Source organism: Puma concolor, chromosome E2, assembly GCF_028749965.1.
Source record: "Puma concolor isolate L17-30 chromosome E2, mPumCon1.1.hap2, whole genome shotgun sequence".
Taxonomy (NCBI): domain Eukaryota; kingdom Metazoa; phylum Chordata; class Mammalia; order Carnivora; family Felidae; genus Puma; species Puma concolor.
The window spans coordinates 48,555,835-48,582,226 of NC_141681.1; the positions used below are offsets into that span (position 1 = coordinate 48,555,835).

Genomic DNA, 26,392 nt, shown 5'->3' on the forward strand with positions numbered 1-26,392 from the left:
TCGCCGGAAGCCGGACCGACCGACCGCGGCCGCTCTAGCCCACCGGGCCGCCACCAGCGAGAGTGTGGCCGCAACCGTCACGTGACCTCCCATGGTCTCCCAGGCGCTTCGCTCCGCCCCGCTCTAGCGAGGAGCGCAGCCAATGAGAAAGGCACATGCCTAGCCCCCGCTAGCCCGCAGTCTTGCCGGAGTGCGCCTGTGCGAGGCGGGGGTGGCCGGGCGGGGCTCCAGCCGGCAAGGTGCGTGCGGGGTTGGGTCCCGGAGTGGGAGACGCGGAGTGCAGGTACTGTGCGATCTGGGGGCGCGGCGCCTCTGTTAGCCTTTTCATGTTGCCCTTCCCGCCGTAATTCATTTCTTCCCTTTTGTCATCCAGTGCCCCTTTATGTAGCCATTCCTCCCCTTGTGTCGCGCCCCGGTTAAATCGTCACCACCCCGCTTCTGTCGGCGTCACCCTCCTTATGTCGCTGTCAGCCGCCTTAATTCGCTTTCGTTCTAAGTCCCTATTGCCACCCTACGTTGCAGTCTTCCCCCTTTAAGTCACCATTGCTTTCCGTCACCTGCTCTCTTCTTTTGTTGCTATTTTTCTTTTATGAAGTCCTCACTGAAGTCGTCATCATACCCCCATGTCACCTTCACACGCCTCCTGTCACCATCTCCTTAAATCGCAGTCACCCTTCCCTTGTGTCATTTTCATTCCATTCCTCCCGTGTCACCTTTGCTTCCTAACAGTCACCGTCCATGCCTCATGCTTCTAGTTTTCCCGATAAGGAGCCACTCTGCCTTCCAGTTGTTTCTCTTGCCTCCGTGTTGCCGTCATTTCTCCGTGTCACCTCTCACATACTCACCACCGTATGGGCTAGAGTCCCATCCTGGCGTGTGCCAGAATCCCAGCTCCACCGCTAAACCCTGGGTAACCTTGACCACCTGATCACACCTTTGCAATCTCAGCTTCCTCATCTGTAAAACGCACACAAGGACACCTACATCAAGGACGATTATGAGGATTCTGCAAATTTATTCTTGTGATATGCTCATCCTGATGTGGAGATTTGGACTAATAATGTTATTAACCATGTCACCCTCACCCTCATGCGGTCCCCTTCATCACCTCTTCATTGTCACCTCCCCCCCTCCCCTCGGGTGCCCTCATCATTCCCATGGTGTCGGTACACTCCCTGTGTCATGATACCCTCTGCCATGGCAACCACCCACGCCACCCCACGTCACAGTCTCCATGTTCTCATCTCTGCCACGTCACCACACCTGAGGGGGTGGCCCATCGGCCATCACAAACCTTGCTTGGGTAAATACTTAATCCCTATTTCTGCCTTGTTGGATTGAGTGATCTGCCACCCCCAAAACGAGAGCTTTGAGCCGACGCTGTAGTGGGAATCCAGGAGTAGTGTGGGGTGGGGGGAGACTAGCTAGCTTAGACCCAGGTTCCCTTGACTTTTAGAATCGGGGGTACAGAGAGATGAGGCAGGTCCCGGCACACCTCAGTCCAACCTCAGCAACCCTTTGAATGCCTAGGTAGAGAGGTAAGTATCTTATTCACTCGACTTGCCTTGGGGAGGCAGTGTGAGACAGTGGTTAGCAATGTGTGCCTGGGGGCTGGAACGCTGGTTCCAATCTTGGTTCTAGCACTTAGTACTTAAAAAGTTGCATGGCTTTGAGCAGGTGGCGTAACATCCCTGTGCCTCAGTTGCTGCATCTGCAATATGGCAATAAAAACAAGGTATTCATTCAACAAATATTTATCAAGCATGTTCTACATGCCCAATACTGTGCTAGGCATGGTGGGACACATCAGTGAACAAAACAGACAAGAGATCCCTGCACCCATGAAGTTTCTATTCTAGCAAGGGTCAAAGACAAGCAGACAGGTAAGTGGATTCTATGATGTGTTAGAAGAAGGGGGAAGAAAAAAGAGGGATGGGAATGCATGGTAAGGGTTATAGTTTCAAATAAGGTGGTCAGGAAAGGTCTTCTGAGATGGTATATTTGAACAAAGACGTGAAGGAGAGGAGAGAGTGACGAGGCTCTACGAGGAAGAGCGTTGTAGGCAGAGAGAACAGCACATGCAAAGGGCCTGAGGTGGGGACACACGTAGAATACTTAAGGAATAGCAAAGAGGCCAGTGAGGGAGGAGAGGGGTGGGGATGAAGCCAGAGGAGTGAGGCGGCAGATCATCTGGATGTCATGGGCCGTGGACAAGACTTTGGCTTTACTCTGAGTGAGACAAGAGCCATGGGAGGATTTGGAGAAGAGAGACTCAATCTGATGTGACACGATGTGACATGAAATGGCAGCAGCAGCAGCTCCAGAACTTCGACCAAGGATGGATCGGCCAGAGCAGCCTGGCCAGAAGGAGCACCAGAGCTGTCTGCTCAAAGCTGCACTCACATATCCTTTATATTTGGAGAAAGCTTCCGACGTCCCCCTCAAAGACTGGGAGGGAGAGGAGATGTTGCTAGAGTGTCTGCGAAGCCAATGCCACCTCTTGGTTCACGTGCTGCTGGGGGTGGTGGGGAGGGGTGGCGGACAGCCACGGATCTACAGATGATGAACAACAGGAGAGGCGGCTGTCTACACCTGGGGCCCCGAGGCAGCTCAGGGTCAAATCCTGGCTCCACTGTTTCTTGGCTGTGTCCTTTTGCGCCAATGACTTAACCTTTCTGGGTCTTTAGTTTCCTCATCCGTCACATGGGGCTAAGGAAAGGGCTAATTTGGTGAGAAACTGAATACGTAAAGTGCTTCCAGCAGCGCTCGGTTCAGTAACAAGGGGCCCTGCCCTCTCACCCCACTTCCTGCCCTCCCTCCGGGTGGCAAGGAAAAGACATTCTGCCTGTATGTTACATTCATGAATTGGTTTCCGACATCGTGGTATCCTGGAACAGAACTGAGCCCCGGGTTCGAACTCCATACCGACAGACTTGACATTGTACAACCCGAGCAGAGTTTTCCCTGAACCCTACTGCCTCATCCGAAATGGGGAGAACAGTGCCTTGCCCCCAGATGTGCGGTGGTGTTATTTTTGAACTGAGACATCAACCACTTTCTCTCTCTCTCTCTCTCTCTCTCTCTTTTTTAATATTTATTTTGAGAGAGAGAACGAGCAGAGGAGGGGCAGAGAGAGAATCCCAAGCAGGCTCCAAGCCACCAGCGCACAGCCCAATGTGGGGCTCGATCTCACGAACAGTGAGCCGAAATCAAGAGTTGGACGCTTAACCGACTGAATCACCCAGGCACCCCTAACACTTAGTGTTTTTTTTCTTTTAAGTAAGCGCTCCGCCCAACGTGGGGCTTGAACTCATGACCCTGAGATCAAGGGTCGAATGCTCTACCGAATAAGCCAGGTGCCCCCATCCACCATTTTCAATTGTGAGGCTATTATGTCCCTCCCCTACTTGTTTTTCTCCAAGGCACATACTATATACTTCATGCGTCTATCTATTGTCTCACTCCCCAAAAAGAATGTCATCTTTACTAGGATTTTGTTTTTTTCTGTTTTGTGCTATCTTTCCAGTTTCTACACAGGCCTTATCAGTGAGTAGTCATTGAATACTAGTTGAATGACTAGATGAATGAACTGATACCTACTGTCCCTGTGTTGGGTGGTAATGGGCACACTGCAGCGACTGAGACAGCCCAGCGCTGCCCTCATGGGTTTCATAGTCCAGTGGGAGAAACAAACCCATCACCAGGCCATGACAGCACAGACCGGTCAGGGCTGGGGCTGGGGAAACAGAAAGGTCCTGTGGGATGGAGAAGCCCAGGGACTATTGGAACCCAAAGTGGGGGGTGGTTCTGGACCAGCCCGGGAGTCAGGGAGGACTTCCTAGGGGAGGTGGTACATGAGCTGATAGGAATGAGCAACAGGAAGAGAAGAGAAAGGTGTGCTGGGCAGGAGGAGCAGCTGTGGGAGTGTTTGGTGGTAAAAGTGTGGTTTCAGTTCAGGGAACTGAAAGATATTAAATATGGATGGGACATAAATGAGACAGTAAACCAAAGAGGTTATTAAGGGGAGATCATTCAGGGCTCTGGGAAGCACAGTGAGGAGCTGAGACTTTGTCGTAAGGATGCCAGGGGGTGGTGGGGGGCATAGGTTTTTGAGCGGGAAAGGAACAATTTTCCATTCAGATGGAGGGGGACTAAAAGGGTTGGATAGAGATTGGGAACCAAGGGAGGTGGCGGGAGTGGGGATCTCAGTGGGAGTGGGATCCCTCGATCCCAGAGGGCAGGTCGAGGCTGTGGAGGGGAGAAAAAGGGTGTGTGTGGGAGAGACCTTCAGGATGCCAAGTGGACAAGCTGTGGAGGGTCCAGGACGATGCCCAGGACTCCAGGGGAGTCAGGGCGGTGGGGGGGGAGGGGTGCTTTCTGAAAGAAGTGACACATAGGCTGAGACCCATAGGATGAATAGGATAGCTGTCCTTGAAATGGGGACCCAGAAGAGCAGCAGGTTTGGGAGAGATGCTAAGGACAGTTGAGGACATGGTGGGCGTGAGGGGCTTGGGGACCCCTGGAGAGAAACATCTAGGAGGCCAGGGAGCTTCCAAAGCTGAAATTCAGGCATGAAGTGAGAGCTGGAGACAGCTTTGGGCCCTAGAGGACATGGTAAGAATAAGAAGTTTGCCCTTGGCCCTGAGGGCAGTGGGGAGCCACAAAACGGTTTTGAGCAGGGATGAGACAGCTTAGATTTTTGAGTTCCAACTCAGAAATATTCACCAATCGTGATGTATTTTGTTGTTTTTTACCCATTTGTTTTTCAGACCAAGCATCTTCTCTCCCTAGGAAGGGCACCTTCTAAAGGTCCTTTGAAATAAAAGTTCTACTGCTCAAAACAAAACAAAACAAAGTTTACAAAACCAGTGCTCTGTTCCGTTTTCTGTAGACTTGACCTCAGGCGATTGTTCAGTCCGAAGGGGTCTGCACAATCAAGTGAAAATCAGCTCCTTCAAACACAAGAACGTTTCTGTTTTGAACCATATGGAAGGCCCATAGGTTTGTAAATATTTCCTGTGGTGTAGTCTGGTGCTTCAGCAGCCAACTGGCCCTGCACCCTCCTTTGCCCTCTCAGGTGGCTTGAATCAAACTTAAACTGAATTTTACTCTCAGGCTGAAAGGCTGTAATCTGCACCCACCCATCTGCTCTGGGCTTAGAGCACAAGCTGGTTATCATTGTGTATAAAAAAAATGTCACTGGGTCTAGAGAGACCCCTGTGAACGTCTTTTTTCAAAGGTTTCCATTCTACCCCATTTCTTCTGTTGCCAACAAACATCTATTGAGTGGTTGTGATGTGCTGGGCACAGACTTAGCTTTTTAAGGGACACATAAGTCTATCTGTGCTAAAAGTGTGTACAGAGTACTAGGGGATACACAGATGTCACCAAGAAGCTTGTTTGGGGGATTTGCTATGCTGCCTGTCTCCCATGGATGGGTTCATTGACAAATGTGAGGTTGGTATATTTGTTTCCCCATTGGTCTGAGGAGGAAAGTAAAGCTCCGAGAAGGGAGCCTTGGTTCCCAGGAATACATGGCTAAGCTCTGAACCCAGGGTGGTAGGACTCTGAGACCCACCCCTTAAACCATTCAGAGTTCACCAAGCCTCCACCCCCTAGATGAGTATGAGATGATCCCCCACCCTTTTTTGTTGTTTTTTTTTTTTAAGTTTACTTATTTATTTTGAGAGAGAGTGCATGCACACATGCGTGCAAGCTGGGGAGGGGCAGAGAGAGGGGACAGAGGATCCAAAGCAGACTCTGCATTGACAGCACAGAGCCCGATGCAGAGCTCAGACTCACAAACCATGAGATCGTGACCTGAGCCGAAGTCAGACGTTCAACCGACTGAGCCACCCATGAGTTGTGCCCCATGAGACGATCCCCATTCTATAGATGGGCCAGCAAGGCTCAGAGAGGTAAAGCCCCATGCCTGAGGTCACTCAGTAAGAGCGACAAGTGGGATTTGAACCCTAGACTCTGCAACGTAAAACACTGGTATGGAGGAGGGATCAAATCTCCTGCCCCCACCCAAGGGAGGGGTGTTCAGGGAGCTGTGACCCAGCACGTGTCTCCGAAACCCAGTGGGTTTTGCTTCCTTCTTTTCTGTGGGCTGTAGTGTCACACTCCAAGGCAGGCAGGGCACAAGCCAAGGGACCAGGGATATCCTCTGGGCTGGGAGGGGCACCCTTGCAGACAGAGGTACATCCCATGACCAAGGAAGCAGAGCATAAGGATCAACCTGGGCATTGCCCAGGGACCCCATAGGGGTTCTGGGTTACTGGCAACACAGGAACTGAGCCAGGCTGAGGAAAATGCCCAGCACCTGCCAACCTAGCTCTGTCAGTCTAGCTGTCTGCTCCCACCTTTGATCTCCCCCTGCCCTGCGTCCCCTTCCTCCCAGGGATCGGGATAGGGATGCTGGATACTTAATCCAGCTAAAGCTTTTTTTTTTTTTTTTTTTTTTTTTGAGACTGTGATATGGAGGAAAGGGCACCCAAGCTAGGAGCTTGAGCCTCATAATTTAATTTCCACACAAGTCCTATGCATTTAAAAAATGAGATGGTCACTAAAGCCCTACAATAAAAAGCATCTTGTCTTAGGGGTGGCAGGGGGAAAATGGTGCCTTTTTTCTTTTTCTTTTTTTTTTTTTGTCAGGAGCCTTGACACAATCACATTTATTGAGAACCTCTCACGTGTCCATTCTATACACTTGAGAGGTATTAATCCCTTTAGTTCAAAGGAGTCCCTTCTCAAATTGTGTATGTTCAGAACACACACACGCAGTGTATGTATTCATTCGTTCGTTCGTTCATTTCATTTCTTTCTGGCCTTTTCCCAAGTTGACCTTCCCCAGATCAGCTACTGGGGCACTGTCCGTGGCAGTTGTTTGGGCCCAAACCCCTGGCTGTACCCCCCCCCCACACACACACAGGTCTGTTCCCCACACAGCCAGAGGGAGCCTGCAAACACATGAATGAGTTTCCTGTGGCTGCTATCACACGTTACCACAAATTGAGTGGCTTAAGACAACCAAAATGTATTCTCACCATTCTGGAGGCCAGACATCCAAACTCAAGGTGTTGACGGGGCCAACACCCCCCTTGAGGCTCTAGGGGAGATTCTCGTGACTCCAGGCATACCTGGGTTTGTGGGCATATCTCAGCAATCTCGGCATCCCTGGTCACGTGGTCTCCTCTGTCTCTTCTCTTCCTGTCTCTTAAAGACACTTGTCATTGGATTTAGGGCCCACCCATATAATCCAGGATGATGTCATCTCAACATCCTTAATGACCTCTGCAAAGACCCTTTTTCCAACTAAGGTCACATTCACAAGTCCTGGAGATTATGGCCATATTGGACATATCTTTTTTGAAGCCAGCATTCAGCCAACTACAACACCCTAGGCAGATCATGTCTGTTCTCTGCTCAGACCCTACCCATGGCCCCGACCTTCTCACCACAGTCCAGGCAGCCCTGCACAATCTGGCCCTGTCACCCCTCTGACTGTTCTCTCCTCCTCATAGCCCACCCCACTTCAGACACACTGGCCTTCTTGTTCTTCCCAGTACATATCAAGCACACTCCTGCCTCTGGGCCTTTGCACTGGCTATTCCCTCTGCTTGACAGAGGGACTTCTCCAAGAAGTCTATGTAGCTCCTTCCCTCCCCTCCTTGAAGTTTTTTCCAGGTATCCCCTTCTCAGTGAGGCTTTTCCTGACAATCCCAACTCCTCCCCCCCAACCCCGTCCCACTTCCCTGATTCTCTGTGGCATGTATTACCTTCTAACATAATTTACTTATTTTTGTATCTGTCTTCCCTGGTGTCTGTTTTGTTCACAGTGGTATTTCCAGTGCCTCAAACAATAGCTGGTACATAGATACTCAGTAAGTATGTGTAAAATCAACGAACAGCCTTATGAAAAGTAGGTACTGTTGTCACCATGCCCATCTTACAGATGGGAAAACTAAGGCACAGATTCATTGTCACTTCTCAAGGTCAAACAGTCACATGAGCACTGAGGATCATATTCAAGTCAGGCATCTGGCTCTGGAATCCACAGTATTAACTGCCTTACAGTCTAACCTACCTCTCCATTTTATTTATTTATTTATTTATTTATTTATTTATTTATTTATTTATTTATTGAGAGCGAGCAAGCACAAATGTGAGCGGGGGAAGAGCAGAGGCAGAGGGAGCAGAGCCCAACTCGGGACTCTATCTCACAACCCTGAGATCATGACGAACCAAAATCAAGAATCGGACTCTAAATCAACCAACCAAGCCACCTGAGCACCCTACTAGTTTTTTGGTTGCTTTTTTTTTTTTTTTCAAACACCTTAAGTGTATTTTTTAAGTTTATTTATTTTGAGACAGAGAGGGAGACAGAATCCCAAGCAGGCTCCACTTCATGAATGCAGCACTCAATCTCATGAACCATGAGATCATGACCTGAGCCACAATCGAGAATTGGCCACTTAACCAACAGAGCCACCCAGTTGCTCCTTAGGTGTATTTTGATAAAAATATAGCAGAAATTAAAAGTAAACCCTTTGTTTCAGACCTGTAATCACCATACAAGTTCAAAGCCAAAATGTCACTAATAATCTGAATGAAGTGCATGCTAGTTTCTACCTATTTTTGGTGTATTAATGGCCATTCCAATTCTCGGCCTCATTGTGCCCAATCCCATGCCTCGCACCTCCGTGCCCAACCTCTCCCCCAGTTTTGTTTTTGTTCACTTTATTTTCCCTAATTTTACATCGCTTGCGGTTCCAACCCCATATTTTGTTGTTGTTGTTTTAGAGTTATCTACATCCAAAGTGGGGCTCAAACCCACAATCCCAAGACTGAGAGTCACAGGCTCTACTGGCTGAGCCAGCCAGGCGCCCCTCAACCCCGTGTTCTTCAATAAAACCTTTCTCACCAAGGCTTTTGCAAATAAATAAAAGGCAAATGTTTCCTGCCCCAAGCCTCCCCTCGCCCACCTGGCAACCCTGCGGTCAGCCACCTCTAAGATTGTTTTCTGCTGCTTCTGGTGACCTCTGAAGTTCCAAATAACCTTGGTCTGTTACCATTTGTTGCTGGATCCATTTGGCCCATCCCCATTTGTCTCCCTGCAATGAGAGGAGGGGATCTAGCTGTGCTCAGCCCTTGCCAATCTGGGATCTGACATTGTGGGTGAAGGGGTTTCCAAATTATCCTTTCACGTGTAGGCTGGATCTTCCGGTAACGCGGAAGGGGGGCGGGGGGAACCTAGCTCCCTTTTGCAATTTTCTTCTTTCCTTCTTTTTTAAAATCTCAGTAATGCGTGCCGTGGGACGCAACACCTGTGTTGGCTTTATAATTATTTCTTAATCTGCACAGAGATTTTTTTTTCCTCTACTTTTCTGTAAGTCGCTTATATTGCACAATTTCTAAAAAGAAAATAGGCGTACAATAAAAAGCAATCCTCACCCACCCCAAATGCCACTCGAGGCAACCCCTTCTGACGTTGTCGCATCTCTCAGTGATCATCCTTTTCTGCATCCATCTGTTGACTTCTTGCGCGGACGGAGGGGAGGGCGTCCTGCCCCTGTTGTATTGGGAAAGGTGGGCGGGGAGGGGTTCTTCAGTTCTTTTCGTCAGCGGTGGTCTTAAATCCTGCTTGGGAAAAAGGAGATGGGAAATGGGAAATCTTGCTTAATCTTCCAGCCGGAGCCTGGATTTCCGAAACAAAATTTTTAAAATCCCTATCAAAATATCAGTTGGCTTTTTTTAAAGAAATTAAATAGTTATCCAAACAGACTCCAACAGAAAACCCACAGTCTCCTTCCACCACCCCGCTCATCCCCCCCTTCCCAACCCCATAGCTTGAGTTGTGTCTTCTGATTTTATTCGCTACCTCTGAAAATCATATTATTCAACCTTGATCGCTCCACTTTATTTTATAAGGCTTTTAAAATTTTTTGAGTATAATTGACATTTTATACGGGTTTTTTTTTTAACAATTTTATTTATTTTTGACTAGGTAATACATGCCCATGGTACAAAAATTCACAAGGTTTGTAGACAAGATGCGGGGTTTCTTTTTCTCTTTACCTGTACCCTCCCTACCCCACCCCGGGGCTCTGGGGGATATGGGTGGCAAAGCCCATCCCCCAGCCATGTACTCCCCGCACCCCGGCCAGGTTGGCGGGACCATATCTGGGGGACCGGAGCCCCCCTTCTCCCTGCGGTGAGCCCGGGCGGCCTGCGCACTGCGCAGACTCCCCGCTGCAGTGGGCGGAGCCCCGTCTGGCCCCGCCCCCTCCTTCCTCCCGCCCCTGCTTAGCCTGTTGGGGCAGAAGCTGGGGCCCCGCGGAGGTAGCAGCTGCCGCCTGCGGAGTGAGACCGAGTCCCCTCCGGGGTAAGGTGGCGGAGGATGGCTCGGGGGATGGGCTGGGGGCTGGCGGTGAGGCCCCGATGGTTCCGGGCTCCCGGCTTGAGCTGTCTGGTGGGTACCTAATGGTGATGGCAGAGGAGCCACCTGGAAAATGCTCCCTGGGTGGTCTTCGGGCTGCGAGAAGCCAGGCAAAGATTTGGGGCTTCACTGACCCCATCCGGAGTGGTCTTCTTGGGAATGTCTATATTAGAGCTCAGAGAAGGGAAGATGCTAATAGGAAGCGTAATAATGAGGAGCAGGATGGGCGCTAAGGGGGAGGGGGCAGGGTGGGCGCTAAGGGGGACAGTGTAGGCACCATGGAATGATGGGAAGAAAGCAAGGCGTTAGACTTTGAGGGATTTCGAAAACCCTGCTGACCAGCGGTCAGCTTCCTCCTTTTGGGGTGGCGGGCCCCATGCCAGTGATCCCGTGCTTACAGACAAGGAGACCCAATGGATCCCGTGAGCCCGACACTACTCTGCTTTCCGTGATGTTCCCCCAAAGCCCGGAAACCCCACCACAGTGCCAGCTTTTGTTCCCCACAGTTTGGAGACCCTGACACACCCACTTGCCCCGCCTGGGCTCCACATATCCCCTGGCTGCCTGGCAAGATGAAGCCTAAACTGATGTACCAGGAGGTAGGTGGATCTGGGGCCCCGTGGGGTGGGGCTGGGTGCAGTGGAGGGCAGAGACCCTGCCAAGCTGCCCTGTCACCCCCCTACCATACCCATTCCCCAGCTAAAGGTGCCTGCTGAGGAGCCCGCCAATGAGCTGCCCATGAATGAGATTGAGGCTTGGAAGGCTGCGGAGAAGGTAGGAGCCCGCCACCACCCTCACCCTGTCTCAGGTGTGGGCTGGGCTGGTCGCCTTGGGCTGGCTGATGGCCTCCTCTTCCCCACAGAAAGCTCGTTGGGTCCTGCTGGTCCTCATCCTGGCGGTCGTGGGCTTCGGAGCCCTGATGACTCAGCTGTTTCTATGGGAATACGGCGACTTGCATCTCTTCGGGCCCAACCAGCGCCCAGCCCCCTGCTACGACCCCTGCGAGTAAGTTGGGGGGGGGAGGGGTCTCGGGCAGTGCGGGGGAAAGAGCCCTGCCAGGACCCAGACGCTTACACATTGAGCAGGGACTGCCCTGAGCCACAGCCGGTGCCTGGGGCTGGGGGAGGTGATCTGATTGCAGACTCCCAAATGCACTGTCACAGGGCCTTCCCTCCATCCCCAACCCCTCCCCCCAACACTGTTCCCATGACAGCCACAGCATCATTTTCTGTCCGTGTCTGTGAGCAAACCAGCACACACACAGACACACACATGGCATCTTCCGACACGTGTGGACAGACACACACACACACAAATAGCCGCATGCGCAGCCTGCCTTCCACTCGTCTAGACGAACAAATGCACAGACGCACAGAATCGTGAGTACAGGCACACACAAATATCCCCCGTGGACGGACAGGGGAGCACTCATGTTCCAGCCGGTTGTCTCTGGCCCCCTGTGGCTGATACCACCCCCCACCCCCCAGAGCAGTGCTGGTGGAGAGCATTCCAGAGGGCCTGGACTTCCCCAATGCCTCCACGAGCAACCCGTCCACCAGCCAGGCCTGGCTGGGCCTGCTCGCCGGTGCCCACAGCAGTCTGGACATCGCCTCTTTCTATTGGACTCTCACCAACAATGACACCCACACTCAGGAGCCCTCTGCCCAGCAGGTACCTGGCAACATGGGCCCTGGCTGGCAGCAGGGGTGGTGGGAGCCATTGGGGGGAGGTGGGGGGGAGTGAAGGGGGTTCCCCTGCAGCCCAGGAGATAGATGGGCACGTCTCACACAGTGGGTTGGACACAGGTGATTGGAAGCAACTGTCTTCACATGGCGCTCTGGACTGGGGGCGTTTGTCACGGTCATCTGGAGGCCTCTGAAGGTCAGGTTGTGGGTCTGGTTACCAGGGATTAGGCTGACAGCAGTTGCTCGCCCAGACCCTGTCACACAATGAAATGGAAGAGTAGGTAACAGCCCAGCCTCAAGCCAGCCTGCTGCCTCCCAGCCACGTGACCTTGGGCAGGTCACCGCAGCTCTCAGGCCTCAGCTTCCACATCTGTAGAATGGGGCCAATAGCTAGCACTTGCCGCTTACAAGAATAAATCCATGCAGATTCCAGCACGGTCTCTGACAACCATCGCCCCCCCCATCAGCGTTTGCTTTATATCCTTGTCAAGGTCTACAGACACACTTAAAAAACATAAAACCTCAAGATGTGAAAAGGACCAGCCTAGGCGGGTAACCCCTTCCTTGAAAGACACACTGACTTGGTCCCTTCTTGTTTTCCTCCCCCTGCTGCCTCTTTTTGTCAGAAGCGGGCTTAACATTTATTAAAATTGCGGGGCTCCTCAAGCACTGCCTGAAAACATAATCACAGAAGTTAAAAATGATTGGAGTGCTCCCTCCCCGCCGGCTCCCCCTGGAGTGGTTCAAAGCACAAAGCACAGACATAGGAGGCAGGTGACCTGGGTTCAGATCCCACTTCACCACTGAGTTCTCCGATGCCAGCTTTCTCCTCTGCACCTCCGGGATTTTACTCAGACCTGCCTCATCAGTGAGAGCAGTGAGGAGTCTGTGAGTTCAGATGTGAAGGGGCTTAGGGTGGGGCCCGGCTCACAGTAGGAACCAGGGAATCCTTGGCTGTCGTTCTTAACAGTTTTTGGCACCATCGGGCCTCACCCTATACCTTCCTGGATCCCCAGCCCGTGCCTTGCCCCCAACATCTGAGAGGGTGCATGGAGGCCCCTGTGGTGCCAAGCTTTGATCTTCCAAGGCAAGATCTTGGGGAAGTCCCTGGAAGGACAGGACTGGCAGGGAGGCCCTGGTGTGGCCCAGAGCACCAGTAATTAACCAGATGAAAGGTTTTCATAGCTTAGCCTGTAAAGCCATCTCTCCGTGTCCCGGCTAATGGAAAGCCTGTTCAGTCCTGATCACAAATTGAAATGCAAAATCAAGACGGCCTTTTTTGGGGGGTGCCGCATGGGGTGGGAGAGCTGACGGGCCCAGCCTCTCAGAGGCTCTCCCCTCCCTACAGGGTGAGGAGGTCCTCCGGCAGCTACAGGCCCTGGCACCTCAAGGCGTGAAGGTCCGCATCGCCGTGAGCAAGCCCAACGGGCCCCAGCCGCAGGCTGACCTGCAGACCCTACTGCAAAGTGGTGAGCCAAGGGGCAGCCGTGGGGGGTGCCGGGCCGGGGGCCATCCGAGCCGGCTCCCGACAGCCTGTCTGTCCCAGGTGCCCAGGTCCGCATGGTGGATATGCAGAAGCTGACCCATGGCGTCCTGCACACCAAGTTCTGGGTGGTGGACCAGACCCACTTCTACATCGGCAGCGCCAACATGGACTGGCGCTCCCTGACCCAGGTCTGCCTGCACCCTGCCCGCCCACCCTTCCCGGCCCCTCCCCGCCCCCACAGGGCGCCCGGCCTCCAACCACACCCCTCTTCCATCCCAGCATCTTCTGTGTCCAGTCTCTGCAATGGCTTCCTTCCTACCTCCTACCAGACCTCCCCAAACATCCCCAAATCCAGCCCAGCCCTCACTGCCTTCCCCCCCGCCCGTGGAAGCCTGGGGTTTCCTCTGATCCCCGATGACAGCTGCCAGCCCTTCTGCATTCAAGGCCCTGTCCACCGATTTGCCCTTCATTATTCATTCCCTGAGTGCCTGCTCTAAGCCCAGGCCTGTCCCGGGAGATACTGGGGACGTGGTGGTAAGCGATGGACCTCTGGGAACTGTCAGTCCAGTGCTGAGGCAGGCTGGTCACCAGGCAGTGCGGCAGCCCAGAGGGTCATGGCCAGGATGGGGGACCCAGTCTGGAGTATCAGCGAAAGTCTTCCAAGGGAGGTGACAGCTAATATGATAGCTGAAAGATCTGTAAGAGTTAGCGCGAGACGGGAAAGAAGGTACAGCTTAGGCAATGATCCTTTATTTCCTCAGCAAATAACTCCCAAGCCCCTAACAGCACCAGCTCTGGGGGAGATGCTGAAGATACAGCTGTGGCTGAGACATCCCTGGTGGCTGTCTTCCCAGTCCAGCGTCACTAGAGAGAGAAATGAGGGAAGTCCAAGGGACCGTGAAAGCCCAGAGGAATGCCCGACACAGTCTGGGCAGTCAAGAGAGGGTTCCTGGAGGAGGAGGCTGTCAGCCGAGCCCTAAGAATGAGTAGGAGCTGGTTCTGTGGAGGGTAGAAACAAAAGCATGGGCAAAAGTTTGGGAAACCTGGCACTTCAGAATAACCAAAGGATTTTTGCCAGAACTTGACGAGTTCTTTGGCTTGAGTCAAATCCACGCCCATCTTAGGACTTTAGTCCTGGTGGTGGCGGCGGGGCTGGGGACGGAGGGGCAGAAAGATGGGGAGGTTGAGAGGCAAGGGGCAGGAAGGAAGGCTGAGGGGGGTGGAAGAGGGGGCTGTGGGTGTTCATGCCATCCGTGGGTGCCAGGCTACCACCCCCAGGCTCAGCACTGCCCTCCCACAGGTCAAGGAGCTAGGCGTGGTCATGTACAACTGCAGCTGCCTGGCTCGGGACCTGACCAAGATCTTTGAGGCCTACTGGTACCTGGGCCAGGCGGGCAGCTCCATCCCGTCAACCTGGCCCCGGCCCTATGACACGCGCTACAATCAAGAGACACCGATGGAGATCTGTCTCAATGGAACCCCTGCTCTGGCCTACCTGGCAGTGAGTCTTTGGGAAGAGGGGCCTTGCCACAGTCTCTGCCTAACCCTGCCCAGTGATGGGGAGGGGGCATCCTGGCCACTCACTCTGGCTCACTCTGCCTGGTCTGGGGCCGGAGCCATGTCCCAACCTCCCTAGGCCTTGGTTTTCTCTCCTGCCACCTCTAGGGAGGTACAGCTGTGTTCATGCAAGCCCCCGGTGCCTCTGTGCTGTCCCAGATAGCGAGCGGCTCTTTGCGTTTAAATCGGCTAAAATTAAACATGGCCAAGAATTCAGTTCCTTGGTTGCCTTAGCCACATTTCAAGTGCTCGGTAGGCACATGCAGCACACGGCTACCACACCGAACGGTGCAGATACATATAGAACGTTTCCATCGCTGTGGAAGGTTCTCTTGGACAGCATCCGCAGTCGCCTGTGGCAGACGCTGAGCCCTGTAGACGAGGCGCTGCTGTTTTCAGCTGCTGAGACTTTCACCAGTTGGGGCGGCCAGTCTGGGTGCCTTTTGGTCCCCCTGAGCAAGTGACCTGGCCAAGTCCAGAGTCCTGGTGGAGGGCCACACAAAGGCACGGATGCAGGGACCCATGATTTACAGGGGTCCTTTGCTCTGGTGGCCTCGCCAGGAAGGTTAAGCGTTCCCCTGTTACCACTTCCCCTTCAGAGCTTGAGTTTGCTCATCTGTCACGAGGATGGAGGGAAATAGGTAAAGGGCATGGTGTGGTACGGTACATAGGCAAGGTCAGCAATGAGCAAGTCAGGGACAAAAGTGATTAGAGGTCCTTAAACCTGAGCACGCATCAGAAGCATGGCGCTGGGGCAGGGGGCGGGCGGGGAGGGTGGCTATTAAAACCCAGACTCCTGGGCCCCCTCCCAGCACCCTGGCTCAGTATGCCATGTGCAGTGAAGCCCAAGAATCTGCAATTCTTTTTTCTTTTCTTTTAATTTTTTTAATGTTTATTTGTTTTTTTTTTTTTTTTTTTTGTTTTTTTTTTTTTCAACGTTTTTATTTATTTTTGGGACAGAGAGAGACAGAGCATGAACGGGGGAGGGGCAGAGAGAGAGGGAGACACAGAATCGGAAACAGGCTCCAGGCTCCGAGCCATCAGCCCAGAGCCTGACGCGGGGCTCGAACTCACGGACCGCGAGATCGTGACCTGGCTGAAGCCGGACGCTTAACCGACTGCGCCACCCAGGCGCCCCTGTTTATTTGTTTTTGAGAGAGAGAGACAGACAGAGCATGAGCAGGCGAGGGGCAGAGAGAGAGGGAGACGCCGAATGTGAAGCAGGCTCCAGGTTCTCAGCACAGAGCCGGACACAGGGATCAAACCCACGAACCCGTGTGATCATGACCTGAGGCAAAGTCAGACACTCAGCTGACTGAGCCACCAGGCGCCCCCCCCCCCCCACCCCCAGCCAAGAATTTGCAATTCTAACAAGTTCCAGGTGATGTTGTCTGTGCTGGACCAGGACCCTTATGTCAGGAACCCCTGTGTTAGAGTGTAAATTCTCTTTTTTCTTAATGTTTATTTATTTCTTTTGAGAGAGAGCTTGCACAAGCAGGGGAGGGGCAAAGAGAGAGAGAGAGAGAGAGAGAATCCCAAGCAGGCTGTGCTATCAGTGCAGAGCCTCATGTGGGGCTTGAACTCATGAGCCGTGAGATCATGCCCTGAGCCGAAATCAAGAGTCCAATGCTTAACCGACTGAGCCACCCAGGTGCCTCTCGCATGAATTCTGGAACCAGACAGCCTAGGTTCAAATCCTGGCTCCATTTGTCAGCTGTGTGACCTTAGGCAAATCACTTACCCTCTCTGAGCCTCAGTTTCCTCACCTATAAAATGGACGTGGTAATTATCCCAACCTTTCCCGGAGGCTGAGAATTCAGTGCAATCCACAGGACCTGGCTTGGGACAATTTGTCTGTGCCTGGGGTCCACTATGATGGCACCCTTGGCAAGGCACGTGTCTTGACTGCCCCCTCCCTGCAGAGTGCGCCCCCACCACTGTGTCCCAGTGGCCGCACCCCAGATCTGAAGGCCCTGCTCAATGTGGTGGACAACGCCCGGAGTTTCATCTACGTTGCGGTCATGAACTACCTGCCCACCATGGAGTTCTCCCACCCACGCAGGTGCCACTGCTGCATGGATGGGGCTTGAGGCAGGCAACCACCATGAATGGAAGAGGCAGTGGGAGACAGAGTGATGAGGCCACAAAGCAGGCAGGGGACCCAGGCAAAGGGAAACCACAGGGAGAGGCAGAGGAGACGGGGATGGGGGATTTGGATACTCAAGACGGGGTGGGGCGGGGGGGGACAGAGGAAAGGATGACAGTACTGGGGGGTTGGGGACAGGGCGGCGGACCTGAGGCCTGGGGCAGGGGTTGCGCGGTGTAGGATTTCTCAAGTTAGGGAGCAGAGAGTATGGGCTGGAAACAGGATGAGGAGCTTGGGGGGCAGGAGTGGGAGCCAGAAACGGGATGGGGCACGTGGGATTTAAGGAGGCAGGAACAGAACTGGGAGCCAGAGATAGGGCGGTCTTGGGATTTGAGGGCGCTCGGCAGCTGGAGCAGGCCTCAGGGTGAGGCCGTAGGTAAAGCTGTCCTCTGAATCCCCCAGGTTCTGGCCCGCCATTGACGACGGGCTCCGGCGGGCTGCCTATGAGCGGGGCGTCAAGGTGCGCCTGCTGGTCAGCTGCTGGGGACACTCTGAGCCATCCATGCGGGCCTTCCTGCACTCCCTGGCCGCGCTGCGTGACAACCACACCCACTCCGACATCCAGGTGGTAAGTGCCCCCCCGGACCTACCCCTCGGACCTGAAGACAGCCCTCAAGGAGCTCACCTGTCACCTGACAGGGACGACCCAGATGGACAGGGCTGTGCCATGAGGGGGAGACGGTGGGTCCAGCCAGGAGGACAGGGCACAGGGAGAGGGGGCAGGACCCAGACGGAGGAGGCATGGACGGAAGCATCATGGCCAGGATAGGGGGGTCCTCCCGGGAGGCATCTGCCCCAGTGGGGGGGTGTCAAGGAGGACTTTTTGGAAAAGGGGACATCTGTGGTGAGACCTAAGGGACAAATAGGAGCTGTTCTAGAAGGAATGGCAAACAAGGCAGCTGGTTCCTCCCTGGTAGCAGACACCCACTCCGCTGGGCCCCGTTCTGGCTCTCACAGTTCTGTGGGAAACAGCTGAGTCCCTAGTCCTGCAAACCTGCTTCCACTCCCCACCCCAGCCCCTGGCTTGTCCCCAACCCCACCCTGCATCTCACGCTCCTTCTCGTTCTCCCCTCGCCCTCAGAAACTCTTTGTGGTCCCTGCGGATGAGGCCCAGACCCGGATCCCATACGCCCGCGTCAACCACAATAAGTACATGGTGACCGAACGCGCCACCTACATCGGTGAGTGTCCTGAGCTCCGCCAGGGGGATGGAAAGGGAGTCCGGTCACAGCCGTGGGCTCTGACTCTCTGACCCCACCCGGCAGGAACCTCCAACTGGTCTGGCAGCTACTTCACGGAGACGGCGGGCACCTCGCTGCTGGTGACACAGAATGGGCGTGGTGGCCTGAGGAGCCAGCTGGAGGCCGTTTTCCTAAGGGACTGGGACTCCCCTTACAGCCATGACCTTGACACCTCAGCTGACAGCGTGGGCAATGCCTGTCGCCTGCTGTGAGGCCGCGGTCCCACAGACAGGCCGAGGCCTGCGAGGCCCCCACGGACCCAGATATCCCGGGTCCCGGCCCCTGTCCCCATGCCCCCGCTTCTGTGTGTCCCGTTGTGGCTCCACTGGCTCTCCCCTGCTCTCCCACCTCTACCTCCGCCCCTGCCAGCCTGACGCTGTGGCCCCAGGACCCGGCCCAGCTGGGGGAGGGATCAGCCCCCGAAGAAATGGGGGTGCATGCTGGGCCCGGCCCCCTGGCCCACCCCCCTTTCCAGGGCAAAGAGGGCTCAAGGTTATAAGAAGAAGTAAATAACTTGTCTGTACAGCCTGTGCCTGGCTCAGTGATGTGAAGTGAGGTGTCGGGGTCGGGGACGGCTGGCATGGGCCTCTCCTGGAGACGTAGTGCTTGCTGAGCCCTCAGCATGTCAGCGGTGTGGCTTGGCAAATCCTGAACCCACAGCACGTGCTGTGCCTTTAGCATGTATTTGGCACGTGCTGGGCTCTCGGTGTGCAATGCACATGAACCAGTACGTGCTGAGCATGTAGCGTGTGACCATGTGGACTGGCACGAGCTGACCCCCACGTGGCCAGCCCCACGCTGCTGCACACCCAGCGTGGCGTTCCCAGCCTCCCGGCCAGACGGGCACACGCTGACCCGTCACCGTGTCCCCCAGGGTGGGCTCGCATGTCTGAACACTGGAGTGTGCACCGAGCGTGAATTTCTGCCTGCCAAGTGAATTGACACTTAGCGTGACCCAAGCATGGCTGAGTGCATGCCAAGCCTGTGCACGTGGCAAGGGCAGGTCAACAGATGAGACCTGGGCATTTGGCGAGCTTGGGTTGGCAACTGCTGAACACCGAGAATGATCTGAGGGTGGATTCTCCCGTGCCAAGCACGTAGCATATTTAGGGGGTGGGTCAGCGAGCGAGCGCAGCCTGTCCCTTCCCAGTGCGACGGCAGCCCAGCCTCCAGCCTGAGCCGGTAGCCGACTGGGCGCAGATCGGAGAGCAGGGCCCTGGCCACCGGCCTGAACCCCACCCTGGCACCAGGCCAGGCTTCACGCAGGGCTGCTGAACAGTTCTTTATTGAAATAGGCAGAGGCGGCGGGGCCAAGGGCATGCGCGGGGCCAGCGGGGTACAGCCCCCTTCCTGTGTCCCTTTGGCCCAGGGGGCCACGGGCCAGACCCCAAGGCCCTCCTGTGTTCAACGTGTGTGTGCTGGCATGCATGCACCATGGGCGAGGGTAATGGGGAATTTCTGGATAACTATCTTTCTGTAAGAATAATCTGTGGGTTCAGGAAATGGCTCTAAGGAGGGGATCCCAGCCCAGCTAGCGCAGCCCCCGGTGATGGGCAGGGGTGGGGTCACCATCAATGGTGCCCACCGACATGCTGCAGGAAGCTGGTGGTCCGGGGTGCACCATGCGGGTGAACGTGGTGGGGTGGGAGCCCCTGAGCCAGGGGCCCCCTGACACCCTCCAGGGTCCAGTCTGGCTCACTCAGCCATTCCCCAGGGCAGCTGCTGGGGTCGAAGAGCTCAGGGCCCGGCCTCTGTGGGGGAGAAGAAAAGACCATCAGCCAAGAAGCCCCCCAACCCTGGGAACCACCAGCCTGCCCCTCACGGACTCTCTCCACTCCTGAATGAAACCCTTCTCACTTCCTGAGGGCGATTTTGTTGGACCCACGTTGTAACTTTGGGGCCTGAAATAGCATATGTGGAGACCTTAAGGGATTCTGAAGGAACTTCTTTCCGAGGGGGGGTGAGCACCTAATAAGGCCTTGTTCCGAGTGTTGGGCCTTTATCACTTCCTGTAGATGGATTAGTACTACGTTCTTAGTTTTCACACAGCCTGAAAGTGCATTAGTATGTGCTGAGCCTTGTCACATCATGAGAGTAGGTTAATGTGTGCCGAACTTTACGTCCTGAGTATGAGTTATTGTGTGCTGAGCCTCTTAACCTGAAGTTAGTAGCGTGTGCTGAGCCTCATCGCATTGTAAGGGTGGGCTAGGGTGTGCTGAATGTTACATCCTGAACACAGGCTGTATCAAATCCTAATCGTATCCTGAACATGGGTTCGTGTTTGCTGAACCTTATCACAACCTGAGAGTGGACTAGTATGTATTGAGCCCTGAGCCAGCCGCAGGCAATGCAGACGTGCGGGGGGCAGCGGGGGAGGGGGGACGGGGGCGGGGTGGTGGGCAAGGCCTGGTTCACGGACACCCCCATCTTGGAGCTCGGGGAGGCTCTGATCCCAGAGCCACCTGCACCCCGCCGGCCCACCTGGCTCACTCACGTCAGCATCCATGGTCATATCCTCGATGTCTGGTCCATCCCCATCCCGCTGCAGGATGGCAGGCGGCTCGGCAGAGGCCCCACGGCGCTCTCCTTCCGCCCAGCCGCTGCCTTGGCACGGCCCATCGTCGTCAGGCGAAGCCTGGCTCAGCTGGATGAGGTTACTGAAGTTAGAGTCCGATTTGGAGCCTGCGGGAGGCTTGCGGGCCTTGTGGCGGCCTGCCAGGCGGCTGCCGTAGAAGGCCAGGATGGGCTCAGGGCCCGCGTCGGGCGCCCGGCGGCCAGCGGCGGCTGCCTTCAGTGGGGCCAGCATGTCGGGAACCACATCGGCTCGGGTCTCCCCCCACAGCCCACGCCCCACCTCCTGCAGACTCAGGTCATCCAGCTGGTCGATGGCCCTTTGCATGCCCGGTGCCTTCTCCTCGCAGAAGAAGGGCCCGCTGCCCACCACGCTGCCCAGGCCCACGGCCTCCTCCTCCTCGGCCAGACGGTAGTAGGGAGGCCCGTCTTCCGCAGCGGCCACCACCGGCGTGGGCGTCTTGCCCTCCGCCTGCAGGGAGAGGCGGCGGCCGCGCAGCGAGAGCTGGTAGTAGCGGGTGGTCTCGTGGGCGCTGCGCAGCTGCTGCATGGACACGAAGGGGTGGCGCAGGGCTGCGCTGGGGCTGATGCGTTCGTGCGACTCCCACGTCAGCATGCGCTTGATCAGCTCCACCATGCTCTTGAGGTCAGCACGCTCCGCCAGCGCCTCGCGGTCCGGGAACGTCAGCCGGGCTGCCGCCCCACCGCCATTCACCATCTCGATCTGGTCCAGCGATTTGAGCATGTACTTGCGGCGCTCCAGGGGGCGCACCTGGTGGGACCCGGGGGGGGGGGGGGGGGGGGGGCGGGGGGGGTACGAGGCTGACGTTGAATCCAGGCCTTGGGCCTTGGGTGCTCCCGAAGTGGGGCCCACACATGACCCACCCTCCTCCAGCCCCAGTTCCCAGTGTGCCCTGGAGGCTGGTCCAGGGCGCTCATGTTGCTACGAAGTCCACACGTCTGAAGCTAGGCTTCCGGTTCTGCCTGTGATCTGACTCAGAGCTCTCTTGCTGCTGGAGGGCCACACCTACTCCCCAATACCAGACCCCCCCCCCCCCCCCACCGCCCTGGTCTGACCCAGAGCCCTCCTACTGCTGCAGGAAAGGTACCTGTGTTCTGTGGTCCTCCTGTCATCTAACCCAGAGTCTCACTGAGCCAAGTTTCACTCCCCCCCCACACCTGTAGTCCTCCCTAGATCCATGGGTCCGGCCCCTACCAGCTGCTAGCAGAGGGGCTGTTCGAAACCTCTGGTCCTCCACCCCCGAGCCCGGTCCTCCAGGGCTCCCAGTGGTCGAACCTCCCTGCCACACTAGCGTGCTGCCCCCGGCCATGAAACTCCGAGGAGCCACCATCCACCTGCAGTGCCACCTTCGGTCTCACCCACGTCTCTCATGCTGTGACCACCCCCGCAGCTGACCCTCGAACTTCCGGTCCTCTCCGAGGTCTAACCTAGATTTCTTTTTTCTCGATGCGATGCAGCAGCCCCCACCCCCCGCCACCGCTGCCCTCGCCCCGCCTGCGCCCCTACCTTGGTCTCAGCCAGGTAGTCGGCCGAGGACTTGAGCTGCCAGGGGTTGCTGGCATCAGGGTGAGGGTTGCGCTTGAAGAAGTGGTGGGCCTTGCGGGCGGCGTGCAGCAGGTGGGGCTTGGGCAAGCCCTGGGTCTCACAGATGTAGCGCACCTGGTCGTACTCGTTGTTGCCCGGGTAGAGGGGCCAGCCCAGGTGCAGCTCAGCCATGACACAGCCCAGGGACCACACGTCCACCTTCTCACAGAAGGGCAGCCCCAGCAGAATCTCGGGGGCCCGGTAGAAGCGCGACTGGATGTATGGCTCTTTCACGTAGCGCACCTCGCTGAAAATGCTGGCTGAGCCGAAGTCAATCACCTGTGTCGGGGGAGGGAGGCAGGTGGGCAGGGCGAGGGACAGGGACAGCCGATCGAGGCCTCCCCAGTGTCTCTCGCCAGTGTCTTTCTGCATCTGCCATTTGGCCATCGCCGTGTCTGGGAGTCTTTATCTCTCATTTATGTCCCTGTCTTTGCCAGTCGATGTCTCTGGTTTGCATGTTGGTTTCTCCGTCTGTTTCTTTCCACTAGAACCTATGTCTGTGAGGGTTAGGATCCCTCTCTTTGTCCTTCGGTCTACACCTCGTCCATCAGCAAATCTTGTTGGTTCCACCTTCTGAACAGATCCAGAATCTGCCCACTCTGTATCCCAGCCTCATCGCCCCCCACTGCCCCGTCCTGTCCTCCATCGTCTCCCGCTGAGGCCAATGTAAGGGCCTCTTCTCTGGTCTCCCTGCTCCTCCTTCGGTGCCCCAGTCTCTGCATCAGATGCACCCTGAGAGATCCTATGAAGACCTGACTCAGATCACGTCCTTCCCCTACTCAGAACCCCCCTGTGGCTTTATCACATCCTGTGATGAAAGCCAATGGCCTCAGTGTGGCCCCCAAAGCTTGAGCAATCTGCCCCATCACCTCTCTGCCCTCAGCTCCTCCCCCTTTCCCCCTTGCATGAGCCTCTCACTGTCCCTTAAATAAGCCAGGTGCATTCCCAGCTCGGAGACTTTGCACTGGCTGATCCCTCTGCCCAGAATGCTCTTCCCCCAGATGTCCACACGGTTCCCTCCTCTCAGGTCTCAAATGTTACCTTCTCAGTGAGACCTCCCCTGCCCATCCTATGAAAAACAGCCTCCCCCACCGTTCCTATTCCCCTTCCCAGCACTCTGCTTTTCTCCAGAGCTCTGAACACCACCTCACACACCATACATTTTACCTTTCAGTTGAGTTCATTGTCTCTCTACCCAGCTAGGATGTCAGTCCCATCAGGGCAGGGATTTTGTCTGTTTCACTGCTGCCTCCCTAGAAACTTAGAACAGTACCCAGCACACAGCTAGGGGCTCCGTCAAGAGTGAGTGAATGAATGAATGAATGAATGAATCAGCTTTATGTCCCTGCCATTCTTTCTGCCTCTTGTTTGTAACTCTCTTGTTCTTTTTTTTTTTTTTTTTTGCCTTTTCATTGTTTGCCTGTTCATCGTGCCTCTCATCTCTCAGCGTCTCTCTCTGTCTCCATCTCTGTGTCACTGCTAGGAAGACACCTCCCTGAAGCCCCGACCCTCTTCTATCTTTATCATCAGACACTGTTCACATCCCTCGCAGGCCCTCGGAACATGACAGGGGCTCGACGAGCACCTGCTGAACCAGCACTGTGAATGTGGCTGAAAGTCTGTCTCTCTCAGGGCCATGGGCCATTTTCACTCTGAATGTCCAAGACTCTATCTTGGTCCCTGCCTCAGTTTCCCTCTCCGAGTTTCCCTGCTTTTCATTCAGCTACCCCTCACTTTCTAGGTGCAGGAGGTGGTGTGATGAAATGACTCTTAATCCGGACTCTAAATACAGACTGCTGAGGCCTGAATCTCAGAGCTTGAGGGACCCTGGGCACTCAGTGTTCATGGGATCCATCCATCCATCCATTCCACAGACACGGGAGGGGTGCCAACACTGGCCAGGTGTTGTGGATCCGTCCTGTTTCCTGCTGTGTTCGTGGGAGCCTCTCTTTCCTTGGGTCTCTGTCCTTCCATCTCTTAGGGCAAAATGATCTGCCTTTTCATGTCTCTATATCTCCCCGTGACTCTGACATTCATTTAGCATTGTCTCCGCCACAGGGCTGTGCTGGCAGATGCCGACAGATCTGACGTGGCTGCCTTCACGGAGCTTCTAGTTCAGACCCATCCCCAGACAGTAGCAAACCCACAAGTGGACCGAGGCGCCAGGGCTGGGATTGGGGGCACAGACAGGGGTGCTAGGGCAAAGGGATTGGGGCTGGGATGGGAGGGGACACAGGCAGGCAGAGGGGCCGGGAATGAGATGGAGGGGACCAGGGGCTTGTGGCCTGCAAGGCCCTGTGTGACCGGTCCCCGTCACCTCCCTGATCCCCTTTCCTTCTCCTCTTCTCACCCTGCTTCAGCCACCCTGGGCTCTGGGGTGCTTCTCAAACACATAGACTCAGATCACTCCTACCTCAGGGCCTTTGCACTAGTTTTTCCTTCTACCCAGATGCTTTTCCCCAGATGTCTACATGGTTACCTCCTTCCTTTGGGACTTTTCTCAAATGTCACCTTCCCAGTGAGGCCTCCCTGACCTCCTTGTCGACAGTTTCACTCAGCACCACCAGTCAACACCCCACATCCTCCTCCCTACTTTATCTTTTCTCCTTCTCACTCATATACTATATTTGACTCATTTGTCTTGGCGACTCCATTTCCCCCACCAGAATGTCAGCCCCGCAGAGACAGGACTGGGCCTCGAGGAGGTGAACTAGGAACTGGACAAGGAAGAGAGGCCTCAGGTCTGAGAGAGAGAGGATGTCAGAATCGGGACAGGGAGATGAGGATTTTAGGACCAGGAGGTGGGGACAGGCATCAAGGGCAGGGTAGGGCAGGGGAGACTTCAGTGGCGTGGGGGGTGGGGTAGGCGGGACAAGGGAGCCCATGGTGACAGGAGGGCGTCTAGGGCTGGGGGAAGCCAGGAGAAGACCGGAACGACGGACACCGTCACCCCAGGGCCGCCCCACTCACCTTGACCCTAAAGGGGCAGCGGGTCTGGTCCACCAGCATGATGTTCTCGGGCTTGAGATCGGCATGGATAATCGCCAGCTCCTTGAGCCGAGCCAGGGCTCTGAGCACCTGCAGGGTGACCGTGCGGATGTGGCGGGCAGGGAGGGGTGCGAAGTTGTTCTCCTTCTGGAATTCGAAGAGGTTTTGCTCCAGCAGCTCAAAGACCAGGTAGAATTTGAGGGCATCATGGAAGAACTCGAGGAAGCGGATGACGTGGGCCTCCTCTGGGTCCAGGCCTCTCATGCAGCGCAGAAGCTTAAGCTCATTCTTGATGATGCGGTTGCGGTAGGCATCGTTCTTGAGGATCTTGATGGCCACCATCTCCCCCGTGCTTCGCCGCCAGCCCTTGGCCACCTCCCCGAAGGTTCCCTTGCCTAGCACCTCAATGATGTCATAGCAGTCGGTCTCGGACTGGATGGTGGCCATGGTGCCCCTGCCACCGGGCACTGCCCTGCTGTCGCCCTCACCCCACAGGCTTTGCCTTTGAAGCCTTCGGCCCCACCACCGGCTCCGAGGCCCCCCCAGTGGGGGAAAGAGAACCGCACTTGTATCTCCCGCTGCGAGGTTCGCCCCTACCTCCCTGGCACCCCCCAGCCCCCTGGGCCTCACTGCCAGTCTGCCAGGGGCCACACCCCTCCCCCGAAGCCCTC

The 26,392-nt window shown here is 55.4% G+C and overlaps 2 protein-coding genes across 6 annotated transcripts; one reads left to right on the top strand and one right to left on the bottom strand.

The window, feature by feature from the left end:
• The first annotated feature begins 132 nt into the window (after positions 1-132).
• On the top strand, positions 133-19,079 carry PLD3 (phospholipase D family member 3). Of its 5 annotated transcripts, none has more exons than XM_025914605.2 (12): positions 133-283; positions 10,948-11,040; positions 11,141-11,215; positions 11,304-11,446; positions 11,929-12,112; positions 13,475-13,595; positions 13,673-13,800; positions 14,913-15,113; positions 17,092-17,231; positions 17,718-17,883; positions 18,397-18,496; positions 18,581-19,079. In XM_025914605.2, the coding sequence occupies exons 2-12, from the start codon at positions 11,014-11,016 to the stop codon at positions 18,766-18,768; spliced, it is 1,473 nt and encodes a 490-aa protein (XP_025770390.1). In that variant the 5' UTR covers positions 133-283; positions 10,948-11,013; the 3' UTR covers positions 18,769-19,079. The 5 variants fall into 5 exon arrangements, with proteins under 5 accessions (XP_025770390.1, XP_086545913.1, XP_086545914.1 ...); XM_086689787.1 differs by having other exon boundaries at positions 184-283; positions 10,842-11,040; XM_086689788.1 differs by lacking the exon at positions 133-283 and adding an exon at positions 1,520-1,538.
• Positions 19,080-19,825: 746 nt separating this feature from the next.
• Positions 19,826-26,340, bottom strand: HIPK4 (homeodomain interacting protein kinase 4). Its single transcript, XM_086689784.1, has 4 exons — positions 25,704-26,340; positions 22,656-23,012; positions 21,051-21,899; positions 19,826-20,307 (listed from the first exon to the last, which is right to left on the bottom strand). Exons 1-4 carry the CDS (start codon positions 26,166-26,168, stop codon positions 20,128-20,130), a joined length of 1,851 nt encoding a protein of 616 aa, XP_086545910.1. The 5' UTR covers positions 26,169-26,340; the 3' UTR covers positions 19,826-20,127.
• Positions 26,341-26,392: the final 52 nt, after the last annotated feature.